The following is an 18,520-nucleotide window of genomic DNA, read 5'->3' as shown; positions in this document are numbered from 1 at the left end:
TGTCCAGGCACACTGGAAAGTGTCGGACACGGTTAATGTCACCGCGAAGGTCCTTCGAAATAATTTAATGTCGCACTGAGACGGTTCTTGCTACAATTATGCAGCATTTGTCCCCAGGAGAGCCACCGTGTAGCTGAAATAGCACGAGGTTTCCTTCGAGGATATCCTTCGACGTGCTTCTTCCTTGATTATTTATTCGCCCGTGATTATTACCTCGATCTTCGATTCTATTTTTCTCCTGATTTTCCTTCGTGCTTTTATGTACATCGAGGACGTAAACGCAAGATAAACAAGAGAAAATAATACTTTATGCATGCAACTTTTAAACTTTGCTTGTATGCTTACATCGAAGCGAAGGAACAGGATAAGCGAATGAAAATGTTCGGCGAAGATGGAAGTGGGAATCTGACAAGATTCGGAATTGTTGATAGGGTTAGGAAAGATCTAAGAAACAGAGTTTCTCGAACGCTGCAGGGCAGAGCTCAAAATGAAAACGGGAACGGACAAAGACGCGAATTGTACCAAGTTTACAACTTTAGTTTATTGGATTACAAGCTTACTCGCGTTGATGCCATTCGATAGTAGTATCATTATTCTTTTATGGTACACTTTTTTCCAAGCACTCCGTATCGAGGATATCTAACGCTTCTCGTCTTGATCCATTCCATTAGCGATCTTCCTTCGTGACCCTCCCTTTTCCGCTATTTCTTCGTGTTTCCATTTTATCTTAGATGCCTTCGTCGAAAGGTAAAACGTTGAATCGCGACGATGACCTTCCTTCTTACTCTCGATTGACCCACTGACACACAAATTTAAACCTGTTCCTTCGAGACGTGCGGATTGCGCCCTCTCCGTTCCACGGAAACTGAATTTCATAATTAAACATGTTTACTGAAGATTTGATGAATTTAATTTAATCTCGTAATTAAAGAGTAATTATATTCTCGGTATCAGTCGGTAACTTTTTATTTTCCACAACACGCTTTTGCTTTCTTTCTGCATATCTACGCTATAACTTGACTATTAACCTCCTCACGCTATCGTTTGTACCCGCGAACCTCGCACGCGTTAACCAAGTTCTTTCTTTCCTCGCACTTCTGCTTCGATCAATTTCAGTTTTTATTATTCGACGTAAAATTCATCGTTACAGTGCGACAGCTTTCCGGTATAGGCAATTCTCACGGCATCTGGAGCAGACAGAGACTTTCGCGAAACTTTCGACAAAGTATCGTCATCCATGCCACGTCATGCTTCCCTGCTTATTCTTCGTTGCCCTGTTTAACTCTTTCAGGCTCGAATAACGATCCGTCGTCATCCTCGCAAAGTGAAACTGTTGCATTTTGAGTAATTGCAATTTTGCGTTCGTCGCGTTGAAAAATCGATTAGATTGTGATAAAAGAATTAATACGTGTTAGTAAATTCTTAAACATCGACAATGCAGAAGTCTGAATCGCGAAAGGGGTCGATGATAAGATATGCAAATGTAATAAGTGGGACGAAATATGAAAAACTCGAGGAATTCCATTCGTATGGTATAATTAATTCTTTAGGACGAAATCAAGCCAATGCTCGTCGGTGGTGCTAAACGATAAGAGGATGACAGAGGTATCCTTTAATATATTCACGGAAAATTCACTGTGAAAACGTGTCCGCTCGTGGCTTATTCGATGCATATTAAATACGAGCAGATTCGTTCTTCTATTTGAGATTCGTGAATGTAAATTAAAAACGATAAAAGTAACGTGTGTTCCGCTTCCCATGGATTAATTATAGATCCTCCTACGTTCATCCCACTTTTACGTTGGAATTTAAACACGAATATTCTTTAATCTGCTCTGCGCCTCTGACGCTTTATAAAATCTTGCTAATAAAAAGTTCAAAGTATCGGGTTATTAGAATCCCTGTGAAAGCGCAACGATCCCCGAAAGTCTTCCGTGATCTCCTACAGCCCTCGGCGCAGGGAATCAACGAACTTTCATCGCGGATCCAAAGGTAAAGGAACTGGAGCAGTCAAAGTGGTCTACCAGAGCATTTTCAGATTTACATTTCCATTGTATGGCCCGTGAATCTCGATTATCGTTGACCGCTGTCCTGATTTTTAATGGATGCAAAACGAATGCATACATGCATAGCTGCATGCAAATCGTAAAACACGGCGTCGTCGCGTTTCGCTGAACGTTTGTGCGTCAGACTGGAAATCTAGATAATAATTTATTATTTGGTATGTCACTGTTCGCATTTGCAAAAGTCACGAGTCTGTTTATCGTGCTTGGTCCAAGTTCATCGCTCTTAAGATGCCGTCGATACCGTCCGATGTAAATGTAAATTGACATCTGGCAACGATGGATCGTACGTCAACGGTACGCCAGCACCGAAAATTAGGGCTGATATTAATAGACCCTGAGTGAATTATTACTGTTCCATCGTATACTGGTTGCGTGTATTACGCAAGGACATTGTGCGCTCATTCGAAGCCACCCAAAATTTCATCCATCCGAATCGTCGCGAAAAGCTTCCCGCTCGCGTTCATCAAATATTGTGCGATTAAACCGTTTCGAATTGTCCTCGGAGATACACGTGTTTATTAAAGATCGCGCGAATTTCAAATTTTCATCATATTCGTCACCGTGAAATATCTTGTTTTTTCACTTATGTCTGAATTTTACTTTTTCGTCACGGAGATCTTTCAATTTAATCTTCAAACCGTGCGTCGGTTTATCGAAAAAACAACTCTCACGAGAGGCCTAGCTTACGAAACGCAAACTCGGCCTTGCTACAACGACTGGAATTAATATTTGAGAGAGATATATGCTGTACCACAACTGGTACTCCGAAGGTTGAGTGTCTCTGTTCTGTGTCGGACGTTTATGACACGAAATTTGCTGCAGATATCCGTTTCCCCGAAAGAATAGAATCGCGGTATTTGCTTCTAAACTTGCCTCTCTGTTACGGTTGCCGTAGAATCCCCTTGATAGGATAATAAAACTCTGACACGTTTGTAAGTGGAAAACACGATGATAGCTTGTTCGAACTGTAATTAAACTTTGAAATATAAGCATACGCGGTTTTGTTAGTTAAAGCAAGATACATTGTGCAGCGCGCGATCGATTATAATCTACAGCCGTCGCTTTTGAGTTCTGAAATCAAGTAGTGTAGCCGAGAAAAGGTCAGACATTTAGCTCCTTGATACGAGAGTTTCATCTCAGAAATTGATTCCAGCCACGGTACCAAAGAATTTTTATTTTGGTGCTTTCAAGGATTGAAGATCACCAGCAGAAAGTAAGTAAATAGAAACATTTCGAGGAAGAGAAGATGAAACAAGCAGTTTCGCTTCGACGCAACTCTGCTTTTACGTATTCAGTGGATGCACGAGACCGTGTCTTTTCGTTAATTTGTTAAAATTACTCGCTTTTCACGAATAGAAGTAAATAATTAACCAATTATGTACACTGCTGCTCTCACAATGTTTAAACGTTCCAATTTATTCGAACAACGATCAATAACTCTGCTAGCGTAGTTAGACTCTTGTTATATGGTCATGAATGGGGCTGTAAATCCAACGCGTGACAATACAACGCGGAACAATTTATCGAGCAGTGTAACCTAAATGCAGTTCTTGAAAGAAATTCCTGAGTAAAAGAAAGCCACGGATCTTGCGCATGAACCTGATACAAGTATAAATTCGAAACTTCCTTTTATCTTATGTGACCAAAGATATATTTCCTGTCTTAACCCGGGGCTAAAAGAATCCCGATAATTCGGATAAAATGTGAAACCTGTCTGAACGTCGGTGAAAGAGGTGATTTTTTTGATCGAGGCAAAGTGAAGAATCGCGTCGGGTACTGTCGTAGAAAAGGATTCTTCTCCTCACATTTGACTTTTGCAAGCGCAGCTTGGCGATGATCGATGTCAAGAGTTCTTGTAGATTCTAAAATCGTGTTACGAATTTCGCTCGTTATGGAGACGGCGGCAAATCGAGAGAACGGTTTACCGTGTCGCGGACAAATGAAAGAAAATTGTGCAAATAGAGGTACAGGAGGCGAAAAGGATCGTAGCTAGCCAAGGACGAGCCACGAAAAATATTAATTATCGTTCCAATTAAAACTTCGACAAGATCGTTCCCGTTCCGCAATTAATCGTTACACCTCGCTAAATTAATTAAACGCTTTCGAAATAATCACAGCGAGTACCTCGTTCGGGGAAGTAATAGTTTTATCGACAAACGATCGATATTATACTAGGTGTTTTAAAACGAGAGAAAGTTTGGCCCCTCGAAATTTTCGCGATTATAAAAATTCTACGGAAACGATAACGATGATTCGAATCACGCTAAATTTACCTGTTGGTTAGGGGCATAGTGGTAAAACCAATTTCCGTGCTCTATTCACGCAGCATGCGGTGCGATTGGTTCATCGTGGTGCATTTAACTGGCGGCTATATTTAGCCCTCTGCTGATCGACCAATCCTTCGCGCAACAGTTCCATCGAAATTAACATTCACGCAACGAGCTACAACGCACTCGCATTTAAATGGACGATCTGCTTAAGCATAAACCTCAAATTTACCTTACAATACTCTCCCGATAACAAGATCTATATTTTTAACGTCTGATTTTTATCCCTCGGTCAGTTGATTGCGCCTGTTGCTACGTCCTCTGTTCTGTACATAGGTATACCTGTTACTCGTAAGATCAACCGTTTAGTTACTTTCAGTATCTTGAATCGGACCCGTATCGAGGACACGATCGCGAGTGATTACTCGCGGTTATTACATACACCATCTACCCTTTGATCGCGCGTTGATCGATCAAAGATTGTCATTTGCACTTTGATTCGAACCGCTATCATACGAAGCACGTACACCTTACAAAATCAGCACAGAGAGGTCATCGTTTAATCATGAATGTTTCATTTACCATTTACAACTTACTTCCTCAATCTCTAAAGTCGCAGTAGAACAAGTCGAACATCGAACACGAAACGTTACTGTTGTCGCGTGACAATTTGGTGAAGTTAAGCTCTATTCCCGTGTTATCACTCCACATTGTCGTTTTCATTACAGTGTACCATAATTAAAAGATCTTAACACCTTGATTGACGTAGCAAAGATTACCCTACGTGGTACTTTATGATCGCAATTATCCAAAATACGATCGTAGGCGTGTTGACCGGGCAGTAGTATGATCTCGAACTAGTCAGACAGTGGCATAAGAATGATAGACGAGATAATTATCTCTGTAAGCACGATTCAACTGCAACGTGTCACGATTCGAATGTTCCACATAATCGTTACATATTTTATTCGCAAATTCCTTGTTCGTGCATAAACTTCTGTGTATTTATTTCTGTGCTTTCCCGTTGTGACTTCCATGCAACGCTGAAGCATCTTTCATTAATGATACGAAATTCTCTGGATAATTGCTTCCTACGCGGAGTACGGAATTAACAATCCGGGGTTCATTTTAATCTAAAATTGGTTCATCAGGCTGAATAGTAATAACAGTAGAAGCACGATACTCGTCTCGAAATCGTTTAAATTTCTATCGTTTTCAAACGAGCATACGTCCGAGAGGCTGGAACTTTATCACTGGTTTCCAATTAGGTTTTATGACTGTGTTCGATCACGACGAACGCGTTCTGTTTGTCCAGAGACTCGGTGTTTCTTCGTGAAACAAACTCGCGGATCTTTTCTTCTTCGCACAAAAAGGTTCACGGTCATTTTCACCGCGTACACGATACGGCCGCGAAAGGAAAGGGGACAAAGTTTAAAGAGAGAAACAGATATCTGTTCGAATATTTTAAAGTTAATACACTAGCATACGAAGAATTAATTTTCCGATTCGATGCCTCAATTTGATAGCTCGAAATTGTTTATCGCGACTCAACAGGTAACTTTTAATTAAATTAAGCGCCGTTCGGATCAATATTTTTTTATTGTGTTTGCGTTCATTTTTATGAATAGGTCACGAATTTAATTTTATCGTTCGATTGTTCCACTAAATTAAGTTGGCGCGTAAACGCCTCGGAGGTGGGTGATAATCTACAAATTTCGTGTACTTAAATTAGTTCGAAAACAACGAAGGTAAACCGTGACGTTATAATAACAATCTAAATAGGTGCTCGACATCCTACGTGCTCCACGCTACGTGCAGAGGAGCACGCTGGTCCTTAGCAGGTTCCGTCTTACTACGTGTGTCCATTTCCAGTGTGTCGCAATTAACGTGTTAATAGCGAAGTACTCGATAAAGTCGAACGTCTGCCCACGCGTTCGCGAACAAGAGAGGGACGGTGGGTTAGAGAGACGAGACAGTAGTATAGTGGCAGAGCAAGTCAGACATGCGCTCTTAAGAAGAGAATCGCGGCAGTGAAAGAGCTCGAGAGCAAAACCCACGTTTCAGTTAGTCGCGTGTGCTGGCACCGCGCGCACATCGTTCGAAGGAAAGTCGGTGAACACAATGGCCACCGAAATCCTCGAGTTCGCGAACAATACCTTTTTTCCGACTATACTGTCCCACATAACGTGAACGCGTATTGTTTCCCCGTGAATCCGAGCGAGAAAAGATGAAGTCAGTGTCGAGAATCGGAAGGGACACATCGAACTCGAGTTACGATACCGGTAGGAATTCACGAAAGTGTTCTACCAGCCTGACTTTTACGAGATTCGTGCTGAGAATACTACGGTCTATTCATTGGCACATTTTACCCCGTCCCCGTAGCCAGAAGGAGTAACGCGACAATCGTTTTAATTGTCGTCGCTCGAACGTCTCGTAAATCTGTCGCTAATCTACTTTTAATGTTCGTGTAATGGTTGAACGAAGACGAACGGTGTTTTCGACAGTTTTCGGACTCACCGCTTAACGAAGAACAACGATCGTTCCGATTAAGGAGAAGCATTGTGTTCGTGCCACTTCAGTTCGTGCAATTGTATCTCAATTATATAGATCTTCTCGACCCACTAGCGAAATACACGTTTTTCTTTCTTTCCTTTAATGATTACCAATCTCTTTTGTTCCGAGAAGAGAAGTCTCGTAGAAGACTGCCGGTGTCGTAAAGTACAATTTTCATGCATAATCGAGTGCCATTTGCGCGAAGTATGCACGAAAATTCGTTGGCGGATCGTCGCGTTTATTCTAGCCATGATCCGAAGAAACGAATAACCTGTGTCGATACCGATGTTTAAAGTTCGTGTTCGTACTCGGTGCAATTCGGTGTTTCCTCGATCGCGTAATCAACGGCAAAGCAACATTTGCAAATATTGCCGGGCGATATTGTTAATTGCCTCGTGGCAATTAGCAATCAAAGGATACCCGCTCAAGCAAAATAATGACGGAATCGCCAATACCATCGGTCAGCAACACTCAGATCCAGACGCAAACCAATAACCAATCTCATACACAAATCCTAACTCAAGATGACAAGAGCGAGAAGACGGAAAAGGCTATTCTTCTGGTAAATTAGCGTTCACTTCGTAACTTTATTATTTTTACCAATTATGCGTAGCAGATTAATATAGTTCTATTTGCTTTCTTTCTATGAAATATACGAACGCTCGAAATATCCTTTAAAAAGTTTTTATTTCAGTCAAAGATGAATTGCTTGCTCGAAAGCAGCACGAAAGAGTTATCTTATCACATTTGTACTTTATTGTTTGCAAATGGTATTCTCTCTTCACGCTTCGCAACCAAAGGTTATCGTACTATCGTACATCTATCGGGAATATTAATCATTTGCCTTTGCAGTCGGTGATTAGGCATCTGTTCAGTGATTATTCAGTTTGAACGGTATTCGGTGAATACTGTCAGTTTACTACCTTAATCAAACAATCGAAGTCGGTAACGTATACGAATTATTAAAATAGCTGCACGTATAAATCTGCCTGTATTTCTTGATTCGCATTTTATTCGAATCTCTGATTACAACTTGCGCAGTCAATTTAGTAAGTTTTCTTTTCTTTCGTTAGCGAATGACTCTTATTAAATTAGCATAGAACAACGTGCATTCTATGCTCGAGGAAACAATCATTCGAATAAGCGGTTGTACCGTTTCACTCGGTTTATCGTTGGTATAATCATCGGTCACGTAACAAATTGCTCGGTTTATGATCACGGCGATGTTTAATCTCCGGTTTTGCGAATATCGCGGTACGGTTACACTCCGAAATCGAAGGAAAACGGGGTTAATTGCGCGTTTTGCTTTTATTTCGTAGCAAATTCAGGAGATCAACAACCAAGTGGCGCAATATCGTGATCTGCTGATAAACATCGGCCAGCCACGAGACTGTCCAGAACTACGGGAGAAAATTCGAAGATTACGACGAAATTGTGTGGACGCGTGTAAAAACGCGTCTCAGCTCATACTGCCACAAGTGCGAAGGTTTGTCCACTTTATTCCTCCGTTTAATACATTTCCAAGAACAACGAAACGATTAAGCTTGCTAATCGGTTACGAAAAACAGTAAGACACCGCAACACGGAACGGGAAAGAAGAAGAAAGGCGATACCGAACGATTGATTAACCAGTTTATGTCAATTACTCGGAATCGAGCGTCAGACGTAGGAACACATCAAACTCGAATTGCTTCCGGTTAATGAGATTCCAGTTAACGCGATAAATAGATTCCAATGATAAACGCCAGACCACCGTCGTGCACGCGTTTCTTCCCTGCCTGATGCCAGTTAACGACGAAGATTCATCTCGATGATACTCGAAAACCCGTTATCTTAGCTCGGAAATCCCTAAATAAAAGCTACTACCCCGCCTCCATTGTGCCAGAGGATTTATCAGACTTATTATGATCCCGTTTTTGTTCGGTAAATTACATCTTTTCAGCCGGGACACGAATCGATTCCTCGCGGACAAATTGTTGTCTTATTTTTTGTTATCGTCATCGTAAGGATAATGTTACGTCGGAAAATTACTTTTTGAGACTCTATTTTTGCTGACTAATAAAGATATAATGCATACGTGAAGGAATGTAACAACTGAAAAGTGAACACGCGAAGATGCAACGCATAGAAACTGCGTTGTATTTCTTATCGTAATTGAATTCTGTGCGAAGCACAGAAGAAGTAAACTAGAATCGGCCAAAGAAGAGAATAATAGTATCAAAAAAGTTGTATTGCTTGGAGACGTGTGCGGCAAAGAATGTTATCGATTCCGAGGTATCGGTTTCGTAGAGAAGCAAAAGTGAGCAAGGCTTGGTCTCCAAAGATTGTCATCGCGTTTTAAAACGAAAATTTTCTTACGGGAGTTTGCCCGTTCTGATGAAAAGCTAAATGTTTCATGAGCTCCTTTGCACGTTCTCGTTAATTCTTCTCTCCGGTGATTTACAACGAGAAAGTTGCTAGAGCCAGTTCGGATTCCCGGCTTGTTCGATGCAAATGCGCGTCGCACAATTTTCCACGAACTTCTTTGATAAGAAATCAAAGAAACCTCCCTGTGAATCGTATCCGATGGAATCACGAACGGATTCTCGTAATCTCAAGTCGTATCATGGAATGCCACGTATACGTTGGTTACATGATTAGTTACATAATTTTGCTTAATTGTAAAGGACCACCGCTTATACGCAAGACTCGCATCCCTCTCTATTCACGTAACATTGCCGCGTAAATTCTACTACGTTCCAAATGTCAAACACACGCTTATTGCGATTTAAACGTTGTTCGAACAATAATTCTACGCAAATCGAATCGTTTGGTTGTCGTGCCGTATAAACTTGTAAAAAGAGAAAAGGGGAAAAGTAATTATTCGAAGCGGAGGTCGAATTTCAAAGCGATTATCAACGATTTCCTGAAAACGCGTCGTTGAAACACGTAACGCTTTCAAATCTGTTTGATTTATCCCGTGTGCAATTTTTACCAATACTCTCGTGCGATATTACAGGCATATCATGCGCAACGTGCCTTACGAAATCACGCAACTTTTATATCGATTACACGGGCACGCGACACGAAACCGTCGTCTTGTTTCATGTTTTCGTAAAAAAAAAAAAGAAATCGGAGTATGTGGAGTAAGCTGTATTCCTTTTACGACGCCTCGAAATGGTTCCAACGATATCGCGCACGATTTTGCAGAAACGTTTATGCGAAAGTTACCTTCGAGCTTGCAATCAAAACCAGTCGCGCTTTTTCCATAAATTACAGGTTTCAACTTGCAGGACAGGGGTTGCTATTACGCGACAATCTATGGCTAGTTATTCCTGCTAACAGATAACGTGGAAATGAAATTTGACCAAGTTTTCTCGATAACAATCGGAGACTACGATAGAGTAGAAAATTAAACGGTAAACGCGAGCTGTCTCCGACACCTGCCATTAAACATGCTGGAAATCGATGTCTTCCACTTTCTAGCGTTTTATTAGATTTTTACGATACTAAATAATGCTTCTCGACTACGGACGATCAAACGCCAGGATAACGTCTTCCGTTTCGCTAATAAGTTTAATCTTTACTCGAAAACAAATATACGGTTTAATCAATTTCAATTTATTTCTTTTGTCCAGGGCTGTTTTTCAGTTAAAATGCACGAGCTGCTTTAACGATCTAACATTTTTTGTATATTTTACATCGTGGAAATTTTTATTGAAAGCTGAAATTCTTATTGAAAGCTGATAGAAGCCTTGCGATAAGGCGGATAAATGTTATTCGACGTCCCTTTGTCTCCGTCCACTTTCTGCACTTCTCCGTGCTCTGTTAAATTAATAGAACATTTTAATAATACGACGTTCAAACACTGCAGACTTTGTTACAACTCGGGAGGAAAAAATATCGTCGTCGGACTCGAACGGTGTCTTCCATAGATTCGACACTAGATTGTAAAAAAATTGAGAAAAAAAGTAAGAAAGAAAATTTTCCAGCCTCATAAGCTTCCAGAGACGAACGTTTGTTCCGCGATCATGACGTTATAATTCCGCGATCTTATGCTCGGTTTCTCCTTTCCGTACAAAAATAAAGGAAAATAAATGCCACAACCGCAAAGTAACACGAAACAGCCTCGTGACTAAATGAATCGGACTTCGTGTCGAGTTTACTGGAACGACATTAAATATTTCTCGTTCAACGAACGAAAGGATTAAAAGCGCCCCTTTAATACGTAAATCTTCTTTGTTCGTCGCAGAACAGTTACGATACGGTTGTTCGGGTTACTCCGTCGTTCGCGTGTTTACTCTAACCGTCGAACGACGAACGACCGGGTCAATTATGGGCCCAGACGTAGGAAACTTATACAAGAATGCCACGACCAAAATTAAGCTCTCAAATTTTTCAACGAGAAACGTTCGTGCATCGGAAAAGTAAGGAAATAGTAAAGATAAGGAAAAAGAAGTTAAGATCAAATTGAAACGCGAGCGTGATTTCCATACAAATTTATCGGCCGTATCGTTAGAAATTGCTTACCTAATTACTTGAAAGCGTGGATGACAGAGATGTATGGGTGACGACTGAATTTCCATGGGAATTCATCAGCCAGCTCGTTAGAACTTCTTTTGCTTACCTAATTAGAAAGCACCGTCTAATGAAACTTTCAAAGACTTCGACCTAGCAATTAACGTGTTGCATAAACTTTTGAGGATTCTGTCGAATTTTCTTAAATTATTGATAGCCAGGTTCAATTAGCTGAATAAACTACGAAATCGAGAGTTATCGACTGCGAAACGAAAATCTAACCGGATAAATAGCGAGGGAAATCTTTAACGAGAAAACTTGGTAGGCAAAAACTCGACGCGTGAACGATTTCTGATTTCAGAACTACGGATATCGGTATACCTGTGGACTGTCCCAATTTGATGCTGCTCTTTTACGTTGCTCAGTTATTTCTACGCGAACTGGGCAAAAGTAAAAAGCTCATTCGTAACGTACCCATGGACATGACCGAATACGGTAAGTTCAACGATTCTCTTTCGTTTTATTCGCGAAAGATATATCGAACGGTTACGTCCGGAGCGTTTCAATTAACCGAATTCTGCGGCTCTTTGCCTAACGAGGAATCTCCTATAAACCAATAAATTCACTTTTACCGAAAATCCGGTTACACGAGACATGTTACGCGTGACAATCGGATACGAGCTTGAAAAGGTTATACGAGGATTTTTCGATCGAAAGATCATTTTCGTCTTGCGTGATATGACTCGTGGAAATCCAATATATCGAGATCTAAAACGTCGAGATGCAACGGGTGGAAATTTGACGCACCAGATTCTACAAGTAGAGTTCGATCGCGCGAAATTTTTGCAAGTTCCAATGAAAATTCGACTTGGAAAAACATCAACGGATCGAACGCGTAACCAAATCGTAGAGATTTTATTGGATTGGATTTTCACCACGCATGAAAACTCGTAAAAATTCACCGCGTGACAATATAACGTTTGAGGTGAATTTTTGTGTACTCCCATTTCAGAAACCCGAACCGGCCCATCAAACATCGGCAACGTGATCTCGCAGATACTTCTGTGCAAACAGATCACGCCAAACTTCTACGAGGAGGAGCTGTGCAGCATCAAAAAAGATTCCGAGGAAATTCGAGGTTTGATCAACGAGCTGCAAGAGTTTATGCCCCAATCGGACGGCGATATAGGTACTGTCGTATTTCCGATGTCAGCGTTCATCGTCCTAGCAGGAATTTTATTTGGTGACAACTCGCTTGTCTCTCGTTCCGACCAATCCCGATCGAATTTAGTCCGATTACTCGCCTCGGGGATGATATTACAAACGCCATCGGTTATCGGGGCACAAAATACACGCTATCGTTCAACAAAATTTTCCCATCTATATCCTTTCGTATTTGCGAGATACGTATCTGACTTTTCTTTAGAAAGTTTACGACGAAGCTTCGGACAAGTATAAATCATGGCGCAGTTTTATGAAAATCGGTACGGGAAGATGAAAGTTTCATCTTTTACAGTGTGCATATATACGAAACGTTGAACAATTTGCCAGCGTTTTCACAACAGGATATATAGGTAACATCGAACAATTATCTTTTGAAGAGATAAAAGCCTTCGCTCGAACGGCCATTCTCTCAGAGAAATTAACTGTTTTGCAAGCGACAGAACGGAACAACGTTCGCGATACGTTTTCCAGTTGATTTTCCTCGAACGTAAACACCGCCGTTAATTCGATTAGCCGTTTCCGCGAACTCGCCGCTCTATTCAAACCCTAATGTCTCCTCCTCCCCCGATTTTTCTTTCGATTCTTCCCTTTTCCTATTCCTGTGTCTCCTCTGCCTCTTCTTCTCTATTCAACTGTCTCTAATCGGGTTACTCCAGAGGCCAAGGTCTGGATTTCAAAGGAGAACAGCTTCTCCGTCTTCGTCTATTTCACCCTCGTCCTGTCATACTTCGTCGCTCTTAAGTTCCCATTGATTCTACGGAACAAACGTATTACCTTCCGGCAGGATGAAGCTCGCTATAGGGTTACCCGATTCGACTCTCGGTCGGATAGTACACGGTGACCTTAATTATCTGTCGATATAACGAGCGAATTCGGATGCGTCCCCGTGGCCCCTTAAACGAACCATCGATATCGCCATGTATCTGCAACCTTGGATCCCGTAACCGGTAAATTCGAAACTTTGCACGCTTATCAAGGGAATAACAACAGAGAGAAAGAGAGAGAGGGTGGGAGGACGTGGAAGGAGAGAAATTCGAGCGACAGGATAGAAGAGAGAAAGATAGAGAGCAACGTTTGACATTGAACGCGAAACGGGTCAAGGTCGAGCGGAAACACGGACTTCCTTTTCCCTGTGTGTTACGAACGAGAAATTCACGCTTCAGAGAGAACGTACGCGCGCCACAGAGGAAAATAAAGGAATATAAAAAAGCAAGAAGAATCGTCCAACTTGTAGATAAAATTCCGAAAAGGACCGAGTCGAATGTTGTGTACGCGCTCGTCGAGAGAATTTGCTCGGGGAAAACGCGACGCTGAACCGGCGGAAGCGAACCGCGAATAAAAAGGAACACGCGCGGTTTATTTCGGATCGAATTCGAAGGGAACCAGTTTATCGGACGTGGTCTCGCGTGCAGCTTTTAAGGAATTCTTGAAAGGCGTTCGTGATAAGTTAGATATACAATGGGATAGCTTGAAACGAGCGTCATTGGTTCTGGAGTCTTGTTCGTTATAACGTACCTACTTCCAAACTCCCTGTCTGGGACGAAGTTACTTTTCCAATACAACGATTTAAACGATCTTATCGTTTCTACTAATATTCTCGACTGTCGCTATCTTTTCGATCGTGTAACCGAATTAAATTTGTGTCGACCAATGATCGATAGATTCGAATGATCGATTCGCCGAAGTAGAAAAATCAACGAAGAGCCAGACGTAGTCCAACCCGTGTTTACGTTTTTGTTCCCTGTAGATTATTTTGCCGAGCAAAATTGTTCGTTATAGAATTGATTCGTTATGGTGTACCCCACTATGTAACATCGTACACATACGAGTATAACGCATGCGTAACGCACACAAAACCGACAGGGAAATAAATATGTACAGGACGAAACGCGAGAGCATTATTTAACGTTAAACAGAGGCCGGGTCAAGGATAGATGGAAACGTGGAAAGCGGTTCCTGCGTTCCCTCCGTTCTTCACAGAAACGAGAATTCACCGGACACGGAAAAAGGGTGGGAAATCCAAAGGGGTGGAGAGGGAAATATGCTCGACCGTGGACCGATAAAGCGATTCGAGCCGCGATTCGCGAAACAATCTAGACGGACAAGGCCGAGCAAACCTTTTGCACCAGGTAAACCCACCGATGGTTCCACCTTTGTACTTCAAACGCGGTGCACCGGCTAGCCTGTATTCGTTCTTGTCCCGAATCCTCTGTTTGTCGCGACGAAATTAATATGTATGCAATAACGGCCACGTATCATCGACGTTCCGCGTGATATCGAGGTCAAGGACGAGAAGAATTCATTTTTGCGCTAATATCCAGCGATTTCTGTGATACGCGAAATGGTAACTCGTTCGAGACTATTAATCCCTCGGACGAAACCTCTATCTTGAACGACCGTGTTGCACTTAGAGCCGAATCGATCGTAATTCTGACGCGGTTAACGCGTTGATCGATATCAAAACAACGGTTCACGATCTTTTTACTCGATCCTCTTTGAAATTCATAGAACGTACTACTTTATCGCCAAGATTCTCGGCGTCGATGAAACCTCTCGTGATTTTATGACGATGCAAAAGTCGAACACGAAAGGGGCTCAACGAGGAGACGTCTCAATTTATTGCGGTCGCCGCATCGCAGGAGTTAAGTCGTCCTTTCATCGTGCTATGTCGCGGCTCGCATGATTTTTCCGTATTGCCGCACTTCTCCTGAAACGGTAACCACTTCCGCCAGCTGATAGACTAATTCGAAGTATATTGCACGCACGAGAAGGTTCAGGGTCGGGTTTCGTTACGATTTACCACGATATCTACTTCGCGATCGAGCTAGTAGTTACGCTCTTTTCGGTGTAATATCGTGACTCTCCTTCAGATCCTCCTCCTAGCAAATTCGCGTGGAACAGATAGAACGAATCTGGTCCGAGACAATCTGGGTCGCAAAAGGTTTAAGAATCACGCATTATCAGAGATGATCGATACGATCCAGCAATTAGAAAAGAATTCGATAAGATCGTAAAGAATAATATGCCCTGACCTCGTCTCGTTAAGCTAGGCCGTTATCAATTACGACATTATTTGATTTTTAATTTCGAGGGGAACATTAAAGAGAATCGCTCCAAACAGAGGCGTATTTGCTCGAGCTTCCGCTGAACGGAATTGCCATCCATTAAATAATTACGCAGCGAGGAGCAGCCAACTTAGCCTATCAACGTTCAGCAATGTCACCGTATCTTGTTCCATTAACTGAATTTTACCAAACGAAGTACAACCATCGAACTTATTAAAATGACGATATTCGATAAATGTTTCGTCGACGTGGTCAAAGCTAAGATTGTTTCTGTGCGTTTGCAGAAAAGTACACAGCCCTTCAAAGCGCCGGAACCAGAGGCAATCGTTTCAACGGAAGACGGACACATCGGTGGAATCAAAGCAACGACAGACCCAGTAGATCGGCTGGACAATCGTCCTACTTTCACGACGCTCTGAATCTTTTCTGTTGCACCGCGAGGGCCAACTACGTTTAACTTGCGTGTACATTTGTTTAAGTTCATTAGTATTCTAAGAAGCGTTCGACTTTCAAGTAAGTCTGAGTTCATCACGATTAATGAGCATCCGATTTCTACAACGGGAGCATTTTAACCCGTAGACTGGCACATTTTTTAAACGCAGTAAGTCCTCGATATTTTCTTGTTAGTTAACGCGATTTCGGTTGACGTGATTCGATTTGACGCCATTCGATAACGTGCTTCGGCCTCTCGGGCCTCTAGCGTAGGGAAATATTGAGTTTCTATCGTAAACGCTACCTTCTCGAATAAATTCGATTCTTGCCACGGGTTGGCGAGATCAAAGATTTCGTGAAAATGAAACCTAATAATAAATGATATAGAATATTATTTAGTTGGTATAATCGACACCGAGATATTTGAATAATAGTTGCCGTTGCAATAGTCTGTTTGAATAATAGAAACTCGTGATCGTACAAATGGTTCGAAATTTGGAGCACGAAATTCAACTATTATGTTCCTCGTTATACACGTATATTCGTATAATTAAACACTCCGCGATAGTTTTGATAACGAAAACTCGGTAGGAAGTTCAACTAATCAGATATTTAATAAAACTTCAACGGGTCGAGAAAAATATTCGCCGGTCTATGGATTAAATATCAATTGCGTTTCGTGATCACGGAGGATCTTGCATTCGACTAGTCGATTAGACGATAAGAACCTGATACAAGCTTTATTTAGTTAATAAGATACAGATCTATAAATATAGGTATATACATATTGTGCGGAGAATATTTTTTTAAACGACTTTCATTTACAGACAAATCGTTTAGAATTGAAGATGATCCAAATTAGTGATGCGATTACGTTCGCGTCAGTGATCGACCAATCAGAAAAAAACGAAGAAACTTTTAATTCTTCGATAAAATTGTTACGTGTATACCGGTCTCTCGTATCCATCGATTATCGACTATGTTTTAAAAGATGTCAATGCAAAAATAATTGTTTCTTAATTACTGGCAATAATATTCATGTTTTGTCCCTCGAAATTTGAATACCATGAATCTTTCTGAGAAATTGGGAGACACAAATGAATATAAATCTTTCACTGACGGTGTACATCGTGCAAGAAACTAAAGGAACGCATCACCTCGGAAAGTAGAAAGATAAACGATTGAATTAGAGATAAATTCAATAGAGGACCAAATTGATCTAGTGTCACTCGCTTGCAATAAAAGTGATGCGAGCGAATTGTTTTAACAGTGAAATTTCAATGATAATCAAACCTCGAGAATAATATTCTTTTACGTGTTGTAAATTATAATTGTATCATCCTTCATGATTTATTATGAAAATCTCTTGAGCTACATTACTCTTATGGTAAACGAGTGATGCGCGTATATACACGGTTTGTTTTAATGTTAAGTATATTGTTGTATGAATATTTGAGGAAAAAGAAATACATGTTCACACGAATGTATATCGTGTTAATTTTATGACCATGTATCGATAAGAGAATACTAATTCTGTTACTAATATATCGTTCATGATACGTTCATGATATGTTCATTTGCGCGTAGACGTATGTGGCGGGAATTAACACACTTACATATGCGCGGGTGCACGTATTCGCAGCACACAACTATTAACTTTTTAAAATATGTAGCATCGTTATTAACATTATATTAATGTTAACTAGAATGAAACAAGTAAATAATTATAAAGTAAATAACGACCAAGAACCTGGGAAAATCTTTAACATTATGAAATTTCTTTGTGATGAAAGTTTTGTATTTGTTGCGTTTGATTTATGTGTCATATCGAATAGACTATCAAATGTAATAAACAAATAAATAAATAATAGTAAATAAATCCATCAAATTGTCACGTATATCGTATCGAACAAGGACGGATAAAAGGAAACAACACATATCGGTTAATACTCTAATTGATGTTGCACAAAATAGCATGAAAGGTAATATATACACATAAATACTAACGATGTGTATAATTCTAAGCATACTGTCCACTTAACAAATGTTTCTACGTTTAATTAATTTAGAAATACGGAAGTACTACACAGCTTCTTTTTCGATAAAAGATATCATTGTACATTTCACCACGTTCGCAATATAATAAATGAATCGTTACATATTAAAATCTTATGTTTATTGACATACCTCGACAGTGGTATCTGCAAAATATTCCTTTTTCGTAATAGTTAACTTGAGACGCGGTATTTTCGGGTTAGCTGGTATCAACTGATGTTCAATATTATGGTAACACTTGAAATAAGAAACAAATGTGATTAAAATTATGCAGCAAATAAAAATTAATTAGCTATTAACAAACAAATCACTTTGTAATTTTACCCATTACTATGCAAATATAATTTTCCGCACTTTCAAC

General features: G+C 40.6%; 1 protein-coding gene across 1 annotated transcript; it reads left to right on the top strand.

Annotated features, from left to right (window-relative positions):
* The first annotated feature begins 6,301 nt into the window (after window positions 1-6,301).
* Window positions 6,302-18,271, top strand: dcma (decima). The gene is made up of 5 exons (XM_003701452.3): window positions 6,302-7,448; window positions 8,206-8,372; window positions 11,745-11,878; window positions 12,396-12,572; window positions 15,957-18,271. Exons 1-5 carry the CDS (start codon window positions 7,323-7,325, stop codon window positions 16,127-16,129), a joined length of 777 nt encoding a protein of 258 aa, XP_003701500.1. The 5' UTR covers window positions 6,302-7,322; the 3' UTR covers window positions 16,130-18,271.
* The last annotated feature ends 249 nt before the right edge of the window (window positions 18,272-18,520 follow it).

This window comes from Megachile rotundata, chromosome 12, assembly GCF_050947335.1.
Source record: "Megachile rotundata isolate GNS110a chromosome 12, iyMegRotu1, whole genome shotgun sequence".
Classification (NCBI taxonomy): Eukaryota; Metazoa; Arthropoda; class Insecta; order Hymenoptera; family Megachilidae; genus Megachile; species Megachile rotundata.
The sequence above is the reverse complement of the archived record's forward strand: the minus strand, read 5'-3'. Positions and strand labels throughout refer to the sequence as shown.

Bases quoted from the DNA above. Each gene is read 5' to 3' on its own strand.
- dcma (XM_003701452.3), top strand. From the start codon at position 7,323: ATGACGGAATCGCCAATACCATCGGTCAGCAACACTCAGATCCAGACG. The intron at 7,449-8,205 runs GTAAATTAGCGT...TTTATTTCGTAG, and splicing joins CGGAAAAGGCTATTCTTCTG to CAAATTCAGGAGATCAACAA. The intron at 11,879-12,395 runs GTAAGTTCAACG...CTCCCATTTCAG, and splicing joins CATGGACATGACCGAATACG to AAACCCGAACCGGCCCATCA.